Source organism: Periplaneta americana, chromosome 10, assembly GCF_040183065.1.
Source record: "Periplaneta americana isolate PAMFEO1 chromosome 10, P.americana_PAMFEO1_priV1, whole genome shotgun sequence".
Classification (NCBI taxonomy): Eukaryota; Metazoa; Arthropoda; class Insecta; order Blattodea; family Blattidae; genus Periplaneta; species Periplaneta americana.
The window spans coordinates 130,035,673-130,053,540 of NC_091126.1; the positions used below are offsets into that span (position 1 = coordinate 130,035,673).

General features: G+C 35.2%; 1 protein-coding gene across 2 annotated transcripts in view; it reads right to left on the reverse strand.

The window, feature by feature from the left end:
- Positions 1–17,868, reverse strand: part of Hem (Nck associated protein 1 Hem) — a 155,724-nt gene that overhangs the window by 93,380 nt on the left and 44,476 nt on the right. For both annotated transcript variants that reach the window (XM_069838143.1, XM_069838141.1), the window contains 5 exons: positions 16,409–16,505; positions 11,960–12,122; positions 10,216–10,389; positions 6,214–6,418; positions 2,464–2,596 (listed from right to left, as the gene is read on the reverse strand). In XM_069838143.1, coding sequence (XP_069694244.1) covers positions 2,464–2,596; positions 6,214–6,418; positions 10,216–10,389; positions 11,960–12,122; positions 16,409–16,505 — 772 coding nt within the window. The remainder of the gene's footprint in view (positions 1–2,463; positions 2,597–6,213; positions 6,419–10,215; positions 10,390–11,959; positions 12,123–16,408; positions 16,506–17,868) is intronic.

Sequence of the window (17,868 nt, forward strand, 5' to 3'; positions counted from 1 at the left end):
TGCGATTCAAATATGCCAGGAACTGCTAAATGATAGAACAATCTAAAAAGAAGTCATGGATATTAAGTCAATTTTTTATATTTACCGGATGCCATTATTTGGTTAGAAAAGTCAGGAGCAGAACTAGTTGAGCAAATAAATATTATGAGGACTATTGTAAACAAACTGAGTGCAGTAGAAGGTGAAGTAGGAAAACGTGTTGGTGAAAAAATGAACATAGTTTGATTAAAAATGATAGGTATAGTATTCTTAGTCGGATTTCAGATGTACTAACAAAGACGTGTCCTAATGACATGATTCAACATGTGAATTTAATTGACGTATCTTGTTTCAAATACTCTCCAATTGTCTCTGCAGATATAGACTGTAGTTTTTCCATGTTAAAAAATTTACTTTCTTGCAACAGAGCAAAGTTGTATTTTGAAAATTTAGAAATGATATTTACAATTTATTATAACAAGGCACAGCAGGAATAATTGTTTTATCAACAAAACATAGCATTAATTGAAAAAGCCATTTTGTTTGGTTCTACATTTTGTTCAACATTTAATAATACTGTATTAGGCTATGTTGTAAATATTGTAGTATATTGTATATATGTAAATACTGTAGTATACGTTGTATACATATTATCATATTTCATAATATTGTAAATAAAGGTTTTAATTTAACACGCTCCTGACAGAAAAACATACATATTCAGAGGCGAGTTCCATACAGAAGACAACTGTCTATCAGCCATAAATATTTCCACTGACACGTGAGGATGTAGAGATTGATATTTAATTATGTATATTTGTAATGTTGTTTATTGGTGTCTTGTGCGTTGCCAAGAAAAACACATGTAGTTCAAAATGAAATGCAGATTACGTATGTAGACCACTATATTATGTCATTAAACTATAACATTTGTTTATTCTGAAATACGTTTACAGCACATTGCGTGTAAGTTTGTATGAAGTGGACTGTACTCGTCCATGCAGCTCGGTTGACAGTCACTGAGCTACGAATATCTATACTACGTTTCACCATTCGTTATAATACTCCAAATCCCTTTCCCTGATTATTACCAACCATCAATGACCATTATAGAGTTCCTGATGCATGTATTTTTCAAGATGATTCAACTACCTACCATCTGGTTAAATAGTAAGTAGCTTTCACTTCCAGTGATTCAATATGCCAAACAGTGAAAACAGTGACACTGCACCTGAATGTGACGCTGACATGGGACTTGCTCAACAGCTTCCACTATGGGGTAGGAACAGAACACAATTTTTAGACAGCTGGTAGCTGCCTAGCATTACTAATAGAGGTCACTATCGCTAACTGCAGGGTCGCATCGCATTCCTGTCAGGTTCCAAGATTAGAGTCTTCAACAGTAACTACTATATCATCACAGTGTGCTTCCATGAATTTAACTGGTTTATATAAGAAAAAAATATTCTTTCTGTGCCTAAATGACATGCTGTAATTAAGGCAAAAGTGGCATGGACGAACCTACTTAATTTCAGTTTATTTATATTGAAAATTGTACTAAAATCTCTAACAATGATCTATCTTCAATAGCTAAAGAATTTACCTCATTTTTATGTAACAATTTGTTTCCGAAATATTCATGCCAAAAATTACTTTTTTGGCATAATTGTTATAAATTTGATATAATTAGATTAAATATTAAATGAACTTAACTAAAATCTGTAACTGGTTTTATATTAATTTCACATTTAAGAAACTTTCCTTAAAAAATATTTTTATCCGCCATAACAATAAGGATATGACTGACTTGTAGATTTTTTTTATACTAATGGTAGGTACTTGACTGTCATTCTCCCATATGAAGCCAGTTGTGTAGACCAATTTACCGACAGAGTCACTGCCCAGTGCACTATACAATGCTGATCTATACTACACCCATGATGAGATGAGATAATGGAGATTGTTGGGATGCCGCAGGGGAACCCAAACTCCCAGAAAAACCTCTGTGTTACATGGGCCACAGGCTTGCCCGGCACAAGTTTTTTTTTATTTTATTGGGTTATTTTACGACGCTGTATCAACATCTAGGTTATTTAGAATCTGAATGATATGAAGGTGATAATGCCGGTGAAATGAGTCCGGGGTCCAGCACCGAAAGTTACCCAGCATTTGCTCGTATTGGGTTGAGGTAAAACCCCGGAAAAAACCTCAACCAGGTAACTTGCCCCAACTGGGATTCGAACCCAGGCCACCTGGTTTCGCAGCCAGATGCGCTGACCGTTACTCCACAGGTGTCGACCCGACACAAGTTATAGATTGGGGATATACCAGGGATCATACCGGGGTCCACAGGATTATAAGACTAGATCCTGTGGCAGCTACACATGTAGAAAAATAAAACGAGTAAAGGTAATGTAATTTCTCTGAACACCACTGTAATACACACACTGTATAAATCACACTTTCAGTAACTAAGTAACTAACCTCTTCTGGACACAGCTCATGGGTGCAGCTCTGGAAGTGTCCACATATCAAAGGAAAGGCCACAATGTAACGGTTCTGAGCGGGAAACTCCAGACACATATGGAACTGATCTTCGAATATCTTGTTGTAAAAGCTGACAAAAAGAGAAAAAAATTACGTACAAAAAATTTAAATTTCTCAGAAACAATCAACCATTGCAGAAATTGCAAAGTGCTCACAAGAACAATGGTATAATTTATTTGAATTGTTTACATTGCTCTAAAAAGTTGAATCAAACAATTGCATTTAGTTTTAATGCTTACAAGAATGTTTTCTTATGTAACAGAATTCTCACTCTTAATTCTTTGCACTAATATAAGAGTATGATCACACATCGCTACTTCTGAAGTGCTGCAGCAGAAAATACTGCTCAACTAATGAACTGTGATGTGTGAATAACACTACAAATCAGAAAAAAGTAAGTACCAACAGCTTTGAATTAGCAATGAGTGAACAAGGATCCCAGAGTTGCAGTCACAGCATTTTTTATATTGGTTTTGTAGAAATTTTTGCAGTGAATTGCTATGTGTGGAGTGTGGCATTGTACGGCGCAGAAACATGGACATCATGACAAAATGAAGAGAAGCGACTAGAAGCTTTTGAAATGTGGATATCGAGAAGAATTGAGCCTGTGAAATGGACAGACAGAATAAGAAATGAAGCTGTGTTGGAGAGAGTGGGTGAAGAAAGAATGATGCTGAAGCTGATCAGAAAGAGAAAAAAGAATCTGTTGGGTCATTGGCTGAGAAGAAACTGCCTACTGAAGGATGCACCAGAAGGAATGGTGAACGGGAGAAAATTTTGGGGCAGAAGAAAATATCAGATGATAGACGATATTAAGGTATATGGATCATATGTAGAGACTAAAAGGCAGAAAACTATGAATGAATAAAGGAATAACAACAATAATAATAATAATAATAATAATAATAATAATAATAATAATAATAATAATAATAATAATAAATTACAACAGAGTCTTCATTAGCACAGTTAATTTGTTCCAAAAAAACTGTGATGATTATCAAAACAACGATTTTAATCACTTAAACCTATGATATAGCATAGGTTTTATTTATTCTGTAAAACAAATTTTCTTATATTGTTATACAGTAAAGAAAATATCAATTAATTACAAGAAATATAAATATATCTTTCAATACTATCACATAAATTTAAACTAATAACAATCATTAAATCCATAACATTTCTTATAGAACATTAACAGAGCTTCATAAATTCTGCAAAATCCAATAAATCAAATCAGGTGTTTTGATGGGACACTATGTTTCTTTGCTGATTCTGAAACTGAAATTAACAGCTTACATGTTACTAGATGCCTATGTAACAGGGACATAACTAAACAATGACGCACATAATTGAATGTACAAGATTATGTGAATGTTAGTCATTGAGGAGAAATGTATTGGTATATGACCTGGAAAAAAAGACGATTAGTAGAATTCGATAATCATACAACTTGAGGCATGAAACAGTGAATGATGATTTGTAAAAAAGGTGGTAGTCAAAGATGATGAGAATCTGAATTCCTCTGTATAGTTCCGTCCAGAATTGAAGAAAAACTGAGACCTGTTTCACACGTGAAGATGTTGGGTGTCACCTGATATTCCTGTGATTCTCGCCTTCAAATGTAGAAAATTTATGTATGTACAGTAAGGAGTAGGAAAGTGACCATGTCATGGTAAGCTGTGGCCTATGGAATGACAAGACTGACTGGACAATTCTTCTTTGATGGAAAAACTCCTTTCTGAGGAACAAAAGGCTCAGCGGATGGAAGCAGCACTGTCCTTTCTTGAGCGTTACGAAAGAGAAGGTGATGCTTTTCTCGATCAGATTGTGACAGGAGATGAGACTTGGGTGTGGTATGTGAATGCAGAAACAAAGCTTCAATCAATGCAGTGGGGCCATACTCACTCCCCGAAAAAACCCACAAGTGTCGTCAAACACTTTCCACTAGGAAACTCATGGCAACTGTCTTCTGGGACAGAAAAGAAATTTTGCTAGTGGAGTTCGAGAGAAATGCCACACTTAATGCTGAACGTTACTGTAACACACTAACAAACTTGAAAAGGGTCATTCAAAACAAACGTCATGGCATGTTGAGCTCTGAGGTGATTTTCCTGCATGACAATGCCCGGCCGCATATACAGCACGTTGTACTGCAACCAAACTGCAAGAGTTCAACTGGGAAGTATTGGATTACCCTCCCTATAGCCCAGATTTGGCGCCTAGCGATTACCATCTCTTCATGCACATGAAGACGTGACTTGGTTCGAAGCATTTTGACGATGACGAAGAGTTGAAAACCAGCGTCGTAGGTTGGCTTCAGTCACAGGTGGCCGAATTCTATGATTGCGGAATTTCAAAGCTCGTCAAATGCTACGACAAGTGTCTCAATGTGACTGGAAACTATGTGGAAAAATAAACTAGAGTGTATACTTTCAAATGTATTGTAACCCAATTCTGTAACATCATTCATAGGTTTGTAAAAAATAAACGGAAGTTTCTTTATGAATAGTCCTCATAGAAAGATGGGGTACTGGACACCATAACCTTTCAAAAGGATGGCACTCTGCCATACTGGCTTCTCATAGTGTGGGATCATCAAAGCAAACATTCAACAATTGCAGGTGTGGCCATGGTGGACCCATCTCATGGCCTGTGAATAGGCAAGGCATAATGCCTCCAGATTTTTTTGTGTGGAGGTACATCAAGTCATCTGTGTACACACAAAGACCACAGAATGAAGCCGATCTGCAATGGAAGATTACAGGAGCCTTTCAATAGATCACGCCAAAAATTCTGCGCACCACGTGGCGCAACATGACTGCGCAGTATGATCTGAGTTGCATCCACAAAGGCGGTCATATTTAGTGCCAAGGTGTTGGAACTAAACTTCTGCCTCCCCTACAATGTATGTATCATTAACAGGAAATATATTTCATTACATTTCTGACATCTTAAATGGATGACTCTGTACTGAAGCCTCATACCGTATTTGCTCGCGTAATTTGCGCACTTTTTAATCTATTTTGGCTGTTTGAAAAATTGCGGTGCATAAAATATGCAAATTTTTAAAATTAGACTTCTTGATCTGGGTTTTATTCAAGTATATAGTAATTAAGAATACAGTACTTTTGTCACCTAAGACTACTGGTAATCTTGAATTATAAATAATAATTAAATTGGGTATATGACAATCATAATGAATGCAAAGTACATAGCAGACGTAACATTCTCAATAGGTAGTCTTTAATTGAGCACATTGTACGAGTTTATAGGCCTAAGGTGGTTGATCGATGCATTCATGTTGCAGTAAACCTTGTCACAGTCACTGCCCTTAGGGGTAATTTACAAGGACAAGCATCAGTGTTGAAGTAACGTTATTTGGGTTTCTTTGTGAAGCAGGTAATTGAGTTGGATACTGGTCAATGAACAATGCCATGGAATGCAAGTATTGGCAGTCGAATTTGGGGAAGGAAAATTCATACTACACTGAAAAAAAATTGTACATAAAATGTGTGCAGAAAATACACGGAGCAAAATTAAAGTTCAAAATAATCCTTTAAAAATTAGAATGCGTAAAATACGGGGTGGCGCAAAGTACGCGAGCAAAATACGGTATCTAATTTAATTCTCTACAACTTTATTACTTGCTACATGCCATTTAAAATTGTTTCAAGAACTTACCAGAATATGGAAAGATCAGATGTCTCAACCATTATCTCATCCAAATAATCTACCATCTTTGTATGAAATACTATAGTATCAAGGAGAGATGCAAGTTCACGATTTTCTGAGAGAAGAAGCTGTGCCTTGCTCACTGAAGTGTATGCTTGAAGTCGCATCCAGTCAATTCGAATTGCTCGGAAGTCAAACACCTCATTTTCTTCAACTGTAATTTGTAATATGCTTATATTAGTTAAACGTATTTTGTCTTCGTAACTGTGACTGTAGCCATTCAATACATTTATGATTACATACAGCTCAATAGAAACTTTAATATACTCCACACCAAACATCCTGCATATGACCTTCAACAGCTTCATGGCTCCTGCAAATCAGAGAAGTGCAACACTGCCTTGTCAAAGAGTATCACTATCATGTGGCATATTGGCTTTCAGACGTTTATTTGATTTTGAAATTCAGTAGCTCGTCAGATATAAAAAAATTAATTTCTAAGTAACCCCCCCCCCAAAATACAATTTTAGGTTGAACACTTTCTTTGTAATACTGTAATTATTATAAAGATACAGGTAACAGCACAATGTTCGAACTCATCACATTCCAAAACAAGAATGTTATTATCTACCTAAAGATTAATTTTTTGGTCCTACAGAATACATTTGTTATGGTAACAATTGATATTAGAGGAGAAAAATTCGCTCCTGTGCCGGGGATCGAACCCGGGTCCTTGGTTCTACATACCAAGCGCTCTAACCATTGAACTATACCAAAGTTCAATCCACAGCACCAGATCGAATCCCTCTCCTCCAGTGTTTTTCTCTTAGTGGCCTGACATGTATGTTGACATTTTTTTATATTAATGTCAACTGCCATTATACAATGAGCGCACTCAGTTGAGTGACTTGGTGGCCGGGATTCCAGAGTAATATCCACAGTAATCTGTACAGTAATATGCACTGTTGCTCGAAGAATCTATGTAAAGATTAATTTTTTGGTCCTACAGAATACATCTGTTATCCAGTGCTGTGAAGGACGAAAGCAGTGTAGTCAGTGATAAATGATAATGACTACAGCCAGGCCCATACTTACACATGCGACACATGGGCCTGGAGCCAGGGTAGGAAATTAGCAGGGGCAGCAAAATTTTGAAGAAAGAAAAAATGAGCTGAAAATAAATTTCTATATTTTTCTACTTCGCAATGTCTGCTTTAGATAGCAGCATATGTTAAATTATTGCCACTTCTTTTTTACAGTTTGACTGCTAAATATCTAAGATGTACATTAATTAGTTGTGCAGGCCACAAAATTTTTTTAAGTCTCATTTGCGCAGTACTACTTCAATACGGACTATAATGATGAGATTAATGGGAATGACAAAGAGTCCCTAGCCATCCCTTTTGAATAATCATGGTCAGATAAATTTATTTGATATTATCTCATTAACAGTTTAATATATCTTATGGTCCACACCTGTGGAGTAATGGTTATTGCGTCTGGCCATGAAACCAGGTGGCCCGGGTTCGAATCACGGTCAGTGGAAGTTACCTGGTTGAGGTTTTTTCTGGGGTTTTCCCTCAACCCAATTTGAGCAAATACTGGGTGCTGAACCCCAGACTCATTTCATCGGCATTATCACCTTCATCTCATTCAGACGCTAAATAACCTAAGATGTTGATACAGCGTCGTAAAATAACCTCCAAAATATATATATATATATATATATATATATATATATATATCTTATGAACTGCATGACTCAATATATTGCTTAAGATGCTGTCATAGAACGCAATGGGGAACTGGTTTCTCTCTCCCTCTCACCCTGTCTATTTCCGTCTCTTTCCTGCATGAGACAGCAATATTACAACACTGCAGTGATTTGCTATTGGCTCTTACCATATGTAGGAGATTTGCTGTAGTGTATAAAAATACCATTAGCTTAAATTTTCAATACCTATATTTATATAAAAGTATTGAATGGCACACACAACTGTGTATCAACCCCCACAATGACAATCATAATACCTCACTTCTGAAACTAAATTTGTACAGTACAGCATAGAAATTCTCAAAATAAAAACAATTTAAAATCCTACTTTTTACACAAGAATTTAATCATAAATATTAATATTTCAATGTGTAACCATCATAATCATCTCACACCACTAAATATTTGAATTTCATGCTGGTAGACAATGGGATTGGTGTCATCTTTCGTAATTATGAAAAAAAAAAAAATAGAAGAATGGTGACATAGTACACCAAGAAAGCCTGCCCCAAATGTACTTATCCATAACAAATTCTCTCTCAACTCATTAGGATGTGAGCAGAAGTCTCTCAAAATTGTTTGTCAATAGATATTTAACAGATTTAAATTGAATTAATTAGTTTAAAAGAAATGAGATTGGAGTGCAAAAGGTTTTGCTGTTAATTTTTTAACTTTCCTATCCAAATCCCACTTTTCACCTGCATGTGGTGCACTCTGCTCTTCAAAAAAGCTCTTACAGACAGCACAGAGCCATTTTGTTTTGTGGACACACACTATGACTGCACAGCTTTCGTGTGACATATGACATTTTGTGATAACAACACTTACTTTTGAAAAAAAAAATGGTTGCCATGACTTATGCCCCAACCCTCATATATAGAATGACTATAACAATAAAGTAGTAGTAATAATAATAATAATAATAATAATAATAATAATAATAATAATAATAATAATAATAATAATAATAATACCATTACTATTGAACAGTTGGACTAGTGCGAATTATGGATATATTATTTATGTAGTAAAATCTCCTTTATTTTGGGTTAAAATAAAATAACATATCTAAAATAATGTAAATAAATTATGAAAAAGATAAAAAAGAAAGGAATAAGTTAACCTCAGGTTCGAATCAGGGTCCAATTACAAAACAGCCTTTCAATTTCCCAATACACTAAAAAGTACTATGTAGTACAACTGTTAAATTAGGTGTTATGAACGCTTTTATGTTTGCTGCCTATTATGGTTTAATTTTAAACAAAAATGTGTTTTATGCCATATAGAGGAAATATATTCATGTGATCTGACATATTCAATCGAAGATCATTCCTTGTTTTATGTAACTTTTAATTTTTAATTAATATTATTTTATATATATATATATATATTTTTTATTTTAGTGGGTTATTTTATGATGCTTTATCAACAGCTTAGGTTATTTAGCGTCTGAATGAGATGAAGGTGACAATGCCGGTGAAATGAGTCCGGGGTCCAATACCGAAAGTTACCCAGCATTTGCTCATATTGGGTCGAGGGAAAACCCCGGAAAAAACCTCAACCAGGTAACTTGCCCCGACTGGGAATCGAACCCGGGCCACCTGGTTTCGCAGCCAGACGTGCTAACCATTACTCCACAGGTGTGGACATTATTTTATATAATATTTCAATAGGAATATGGCCCCATTTATAATGAAAGACGAGGTGAAAATAAAATTAAGCTTCTGATTCGTGATTGAATGACATTCAACTTACGTTTCTTTGCGTTTGTGGAAGCTAGACCTTGGTAATGTTGAATCAGCACCGTCTTGCATTTTAACATTAACCATAATCAAATACACGGAGCTTGTATTTGTCAAACTTTAACGAACTTCACTGTAATGCAAACTAACATTGATCGTAATCCCTGGCCTTAGTGGCTGGTAAACATGCTTTCCAGATAAGACAAAAATTAATATTCGTTCTTTGACACTATATCGCAACATTGTGATACTAGTATCGTAGCTTGCGTGCATTTAACAAGAAGTTCGAAATGACACTGGGGGATTCAGCACAGCAATTCATTTTAACCATCCAAGCAAAATATTTTGCTGCTTAAACGACTTATGTATTTATCCAAAAGCATATCTACATTGATTCTAATAAAATCCTGAACTTAGTTTTCAACATGTTCTTTAAATACCACTTCACAATAAATGAATAAGCAAGAGTAAGTTAAAATATATCTAAATACCAACCTTGTTTAACAGACACAGACTGAATAGTGCTGCAGATGGAGGACAGGATAATGCTTTCGTCTTCAGGACAGACTTGTAGACTCTGGATCATTTGATTTAGAGAAATGGCATCATAACCTGTCATGTACTGGACATAGTAGCGCTGCATAACTTGACTGTACTTTCTGACGAGCACTGTTGAAAAACCAAATATTGACCATTTCTTAATATTTTGTGTGAGAAGTAGTTAACACAACATAAATTACTTCATAGTGAGTATTACTGAATTAGTTATCTCGGAAAATCTATTCAGAAAGCTGCATGCTCATAAATAACATAATATGTGCGACAGTGTGTTAGATACGAATATGTAAAATAACATTTAGAGACAGAAAACTGTCTGTGTATTGTGGTGGTATATCAATTTTGTGGCTCCAAGGCAAAATGTGACATGACATTTCTTGCAGTTTTTCAGGAGCAAGCATTTAAAGTTTGGATGACCATATAAAATCATAATAATCATATTTTGTAACAGGTTAGAAAGAAAAATAATCTCTCTCTCGATATATTATACAGTACAGTATACACATAGCATGGAAATTCTTGCTTTCAGAGTTTAGGTTTGTCATTTCGAGGGTTCAGAATGACAAGGGTCTATCTAGTGTTTAGTAAATTTTACAGGAGAGCATTTTAAAAGTTTGGTTGTTAATGAAATCAATGAAGATAAGAACCATTTCAAACTAACTTTATCACGAACAATAATTGAGATATCAACATATAATTTATATGGTAGATAGCTGTGAAGTAGCAGAATTCAATGCAACAAAAATCTCAAGTTTGCTAAAAATTGTCAGATAGAACATTGTCATTCTGAGCCCGCGATTTAGTATTATACACAGCTCTTCATACAGTCTTACAGTTTTTATTTAATATGTTGTCCAATTTCTGTACATATACAACCATCAATCCATCCCTGAACACTTTCCTCAGCTTCTGGCATGCACTATATTGTCTCACAAGTTGCCACAATTCATCAACCAGAGGCCAAATAATCCCACAGAGAGAATGACAAGATTTGTTAAGAACGTGAGCATGAAGGCCAAACAAATGGTCCATCTCTATTTATCCAGTGACCATGAAACATTTCATTCAGATACTAGTGCACATATTTCAATGTGGGAAGGCACACCTCTCCACACCCAGAACAAACAAACACACACACACACACATATATATATAAACGCGCGTGCAAACCCAATCTCCTCCTCCACTGCCATAAAATCAGCAATAATGAAGTTCAAAAACGTGATGCTTGTGAAGATAGAAAACCATTTGTGGGAGTTAGGTTCAATCATCACTGTGAAGACTGCAAACTATTCATTCTGCAGATTACAAATTAACTGTAGCACGCAGACACAAATAAACGCTCACATAAACACAAATCCACACAACAATCTAATGAGAATTTTTTATTCAGTTATTTAATGATGCTGTAACACATACAAGTTCATTTATTGTCAACGGAAGAATTGATGATAGCAACATGATATCTGGCGAGATGAGACAGAGAATTCACCACGTAACAATGTGACATTCACCTCACAGTTGCGGAAAATCTTCAAAAAAATCCTAATCAGGTATTCAGCCCAACTGCAAATTGAATTCACACCCGAGTGCAACTTTGGATCAGTAGGCAAACATGCTACCATATGAGCTATTCTGTGGCCAATCTCGTGACAAGTTCCTTTGAAAATTTATCTCTTACCTCGCAATTCCTCCATGTGAAAGAGCAATTCAGGTAACTGACGGTCAACCAAATCTTCTGCAGTCTTTCCTTTACTCTTCTGCTGTGGTGGGTTGTCATTGTGTCGTAGAAGCCAATATACTTCATCTCTTGCACAGCAAAGTCCAATGAATATCAATAATGCCTGCCAACAATGTTCCAAAATATATTACGAACATTACAAAATGACTTCAGAAAATCTTATATAGTTTCTACAACATTGGAAAGTCGATGTAATGTAAACACAAACAATGTGTGATATAACTGAAGATGACATAAAGAAGACTGTAAGTGCCAAAGAGAAAAATTCTAGAAAACAGGGCTTTCTTGTGCAGCTAGTAATGTTGGTTGGTTGGTTGGTTGGTTGCTAATGCTCAGCATATTGGAGTTCTTACAATTGCCCTCTTGCTTTCCAGTATCATAATGATAGATCTGTAGCTGTTAAATTTTTACAGTTTTTGAGGTGTCATACCCATTATGGTATTATCTTCTTTACAAAGTAAACAATTAGAAGTAGGAAAAATACTTATTTTATATGGATGGACAACCAAACAATCATGTCCTCTATATATCCGAGGAAGTGCAACAGCCTTCATTTATGGACAATCTGGAATTGAAGTTTTACTATTTAATAAAATATTCCATTCCTTAGTAACACTCTCAGGTATTAATTTTGCATGTATTTCTTGTTTTTTTATAGGTTATTTTACAACGCTGTATCAACATATTAGCTTATTTAGCATCTGAATGAGATGATAGTCACCCAGCATTTGTTCATATTGGGTTGAGGAAAAACCCTGGAAAAAACCTCTACCAGGTAACTTGCCCATACCGGGATTCGAACCTGGGCCACCTGGTTTCACGGCCAGACGCGCTAACCATTACTCCACAGGTGTGGACTATTTCTTGTTGTATGGTTCGTTTTAATAATTATTATTTTTGAGGACTAAAATGATAAACATGAATTTGTAATTTGTTAGAACATTGTGTCCTTTTTTTTGTTAAGGAATGTGCTATTTCATTACCAAGAATTCCACAGCATGAAGGATCCCATTGCAAGACTATTGTTTTGTGAAGAAATTGTGTTTGATACTTTGGTGAATTTCAGCAATTCTTTTTGTTATATAGGTGTGCATTAATGGCCTGTATAATCGATTTAGAATTGCTAAATATAATAACTTTATTGAAGAGGTTAATGTGATAGAAAAGTTTTTTAATGTACAATTATTTGCTTCAAGTTCTTCTTCAAAGTGAGTTGAATTTTGACCGAGATATACAGAGTGGTCCAAAAAAGTATACAGTGTTTAATTGCCAATAACTTTCAAATTAATTGACAGAAACGTCCCATTTTCGATGAAAGTGTCGTACAGAACAATGTTTTTCCACATCTTTAACATAGTCTTCAGGTTCAAATTTGTCTCGAATACACGCAATTGCTATACTTTTCAATCGTCTTCTCCCAATGGTGCAGAAACAAATAGGTATATATCAGTGTGAGTTTCTTCCAGGCAAGTCAACCATAGACCAAATTTTTACATTAAGGCAAATTCTAGAAAAAACTATTGAATTTGGAGTTGGTACACACCATCTATTTATTGACTTTAGAGCTGCTTATGATAGCATTAATAGAGAACATTTGTATAATGCTCTAAGAGAACTAGATATTGCTGAAAAGTTGGTGAGACTGGTAAGAATGACAATGACAGATGTCCGAAGCAGTATAAGGGTCAGAGAAATGTTATCAGATCCATTAGATATTAAGAATGGTGTGTGAAAAGGAGATACGCTGGCGTGTCTCCTTTTTAATGTTGCATTGGAAAAGGTAGTAAGAGATGCAAACCTACTTAGCAGAGGGACCATATTTTATAAATCAGTGCAGATACTCGCATACGCAGATGATATAGATATAGTAGCAAGATCTAGAAGGGCAATGGAAGATGCATTCTTGAATATAGAAAAGGCAGGAAGGAATATGGGATTGACCATTAATCAGTCGAAAACTAAATACATGGCTTGTGGAAAGGCAAACCTCAAGAATATGCCATCCTCAATAACAATAGGCAGATATGACTTCGAGAGAGTGGAAGAATTTAAATACCTGGGATCAATAGTTACTCATTCTAATTATATTTCATATGAAATAAAGCAGAGGTTAATGGCTGCCAATAGAGCTTACTTCGCCTTAAGAAAATTACTTTGTTCAAGAATTTTATCTCGTACCACAAAGATAACTATCTATAAAACACTTATAAGACCTGTACTAGCATATGCTGCTGAGACGTGGTCCCTAACAAAAAAGGACGCTGGAAATTTGGATGCCTTTGAGAGGAAGATACTCCGTAAAATAAATGGTCCAGTATTCGAGAGAGGAAGATGGAGGAGGCGATATAATAATGAGTTTTATTCCATCTATAAAGATTCACCTATTAGAAGAATAGTAAAAGCAGCAAGATTATGGTGGGCTGGGCACGTGGCACGGATGAATGACGTAGAAATTCCTAAAAGGATATTAAATGGAAATCCTGGGGGCCAAAGAAGCCGTGGACGACCAAGAATAAGATGGTTGGATGGAGTTGAGGAAGACATATGTGAGATGGGATACAGGAATTGGAAAGCAATTTCGCAGGATCGAGACAACTGGCAGAAAATCGTGGAAGAGGCCAAGGTTCACAATGAACTGTAGCACCAAGAAAGAAGAAGAAGAAGAAGAAGAAGAACACGCAATTGCTACACATGTCAGTGGCTGTGTTGGAAACTCATTTTGTCATTGGCATTGAACCTCATTAATGCTTTCATACTTAATGTATCACTTCAAAACTGCCTTCATTTCATCAAATGTCACCCTTGCACCATCCATGTTTACTCACGTAACCAACAATGGCGACAGTTGCTATCTAACCTACAACAAAACAAAACAACGCTTATGTGGTGCCCGCTATCTAACAGATCATTAAACTACCAAAAATGAGACGTTTACGTCAATTAATTTGAAAGTTATGGGCAATTAAACAGTATATACATTAATTTGGGCCACTCTTTATATAAGAACTAAATAATTTACTGTATATTCCAGCATCAGTTGTATTATTAAAGTTACTGCCAATTTTAGAGCAATCGGTGTAGATGTGTACCCACTCAGTTTCTGGGAATCTCGTGTTGATAGTTTTTACTGTAATTTGTTCAAACAAATAGGGTTTACATCCAGTTTTTATTTTGTAGTATCAAATTTATATTATAATGTATTTTTAATCAATTGACAGGATAAGATGGAGGATGTAACTTTTTCATACTGTATTCATCTAATGGTAAACTATATTGGTTTTGAAGATATTTAACTTTCTGTGTGAGACCTTGTTTGGTCTCTAAGATTCTAGGAATATCTGAGTAGGTTCCCCAGTAGTCTTCATTAGAGTTTCCCTTCAGTTTTTAATATAAAATTAGGCGATGTTGATTTTTGTGTGATTGCAATGGAGTGTTATCTGTAACAGCCTGCAGAACTGATACAGGAGTGGATGAAACAGCATCTGTAATAATGTATAATGGTTGATTTTTTACTCTCTCAATTTTATCTAAATTTGATTTTTTTGTTGTAATAGTTGTTTGAAAACCAACTAATAATATAATATAATACATTCTGCATATTTATAGGAGAGCTTCTAAATAAAACTGCAATGAAACTTATCCTCTTTTCTTATTCGATTGAGCCAGTGAGACTCTTTTCTGGAAAAAAAAAAAAATTTTGAAAGATATTGGCATTTACAGCTTTTTTATGTCCCAACTTCAATTTTATTCACAAAATCATAGAGGGCAATTTATAAGTATTTTGAGAATTGTATATCGTCGCTGCTCCTTCAAAATCCGCTATGTGTTTTTAAAAAGGTTTTCCAGAAGAAAGAAAAAAGCATAGTCATTTTCAATTCCCTTGAATTTCAAAGCTACTTTCGGTATAATTTCATCATTTATCATGTAATGATTGAAATTATACCGAAAATAGCTTGGAAATTGAAAATGACAATGCTTTTTTCTTCCTCCTGCAAAATGTTTTTAAAAACACATAGCGGATCTTGGACGATATGCAGTAAATATAAACACATTAATAAAATTATTATTCTCAACTGCAGAAGTTTTACATCAATGAAAATAATATGGAAAGGAACTTTAAAGTGCAAAGGATGTGAAAAACAAAAGATGTCCTTAATCTAGACTTTGTAAGAAAGGAAAGAGAAAGAAGCAGACAAACATAAATTTAGCTCACCTATTCAAACCTTTTTGGATTATACTCTAGATTCTCTCAAGGCAGAATTTTACACATGAGATAACATAATAGACTAGATTTATGTAACAAGTTTGATGGAACTAAAGAACAGTAACATCTAACAAACTTGACTGTATTTTTATTTTTACAATATATGATAACTAATATCAACATACTTTCGGTCCTAGAAGTCCTGGTTGATCAGTCAGAATTAAGCCTAGTTCTTTCAGAGTTGTCCTTAAAAATTTTCTCCTCTCTCGATGCCGGTGTGCACTATATTCAAGGACAAAAATAAAGGAACTATTAAAACATCAACTTCATAATGAGCAATTATATTAATAACTGTGTAACTAATTTATTTGTATGCATTTCCTGAATTACATTTATGAAATAAACTGACACAAAATGAATATTAAGGTATGACTTCATGCTTAAGAATGACTCTTATGCTAGCTCCACACTCTCGCCGAGTCTAGGCGAGCCAAGGCGAGCGCGAGAGTGTGGACGGTGAGCTCGCCTCGCCTCGCCATGTCTCGCCTAGACTCACGCTCGCCAAGACTCGCACTCGCCTGCGCTCCGCTCCGTGTCGGTTTTTGGTGTCCGAGTCAAAGGAACCCGAGCGTCACCACGTCCCAAGATACAATAACAAAAAGTGTAGACCAGTGGTTCTCACTACGCGGTCCGCGGGTCGCATGCGACTCTTAATGTGATTTATTGCGACTATTGAACTAATATTAGGCCTGCTATTACTATTTTTTACCTTTTCTTTTTAATTTCTGTAATAATATGCAACTGGAGATAACTTTGGTTACCCTGCATCCTTACTGCCAGTGAAGGTGTTCAACAACGACGCGTATTTGTTTTCATTTTAAAAAGGTACAGCAGTGTCATGTCTCATGTGTTATTATGTCTTCATATAATACTGGATTATAAATGTTTTTATCTTAATAGACATAGCGTGCATTCAAATTTTTGTAACAGGTACTCGAAAGATTCTCAATCAAAGATAGAGAAACTGAAGATGTTAAAAATTCCGTAATATCTGTACAGAAAGTAATTTATTCCCTGTACATAAAAATTAATTGACAACTAAAGGATCGTGCCACGTAGCAAACATTAAGCTATTTATAGATTCGGTGATTGTTAAGGAGTGTTTTCTAGCTGTATGTGACACTTTATATTCTAAATTTCGAAACTCATTCAAAACACATTACAGGTGAAATAAAACGTCAAATCAACCTGCTCGTATCGTATGAGTTGCATGAAGATAGCAGAGTCCGCCCTTTAACTTCAAAATACCAGTAATATACAGTATACATATTAGATAATGATCACGATGATGCTGATGATAATAATAGCAATAATACTAATAGACCAAATTATATAATTAAAAATCCGCGCACTTTGTTAAGCTTCAATACTGTAAAATGCATTGTGGCTCTCGGCAAGTTCCTATTTTCCACTTTCGGCTCTCCTTTAATTTCTAGTAATACCATTGGTGTAGACTCTTGTACTCAATTACTTACTTACTTACAAATTACTTTTAGGGAATCCGGAAGTTCATTGCCGCCCTCACATAAGCCTGCCATTGGTCCCTATCCTGAGCAAAATTAATCCAGTCCTTAGCATAATATCC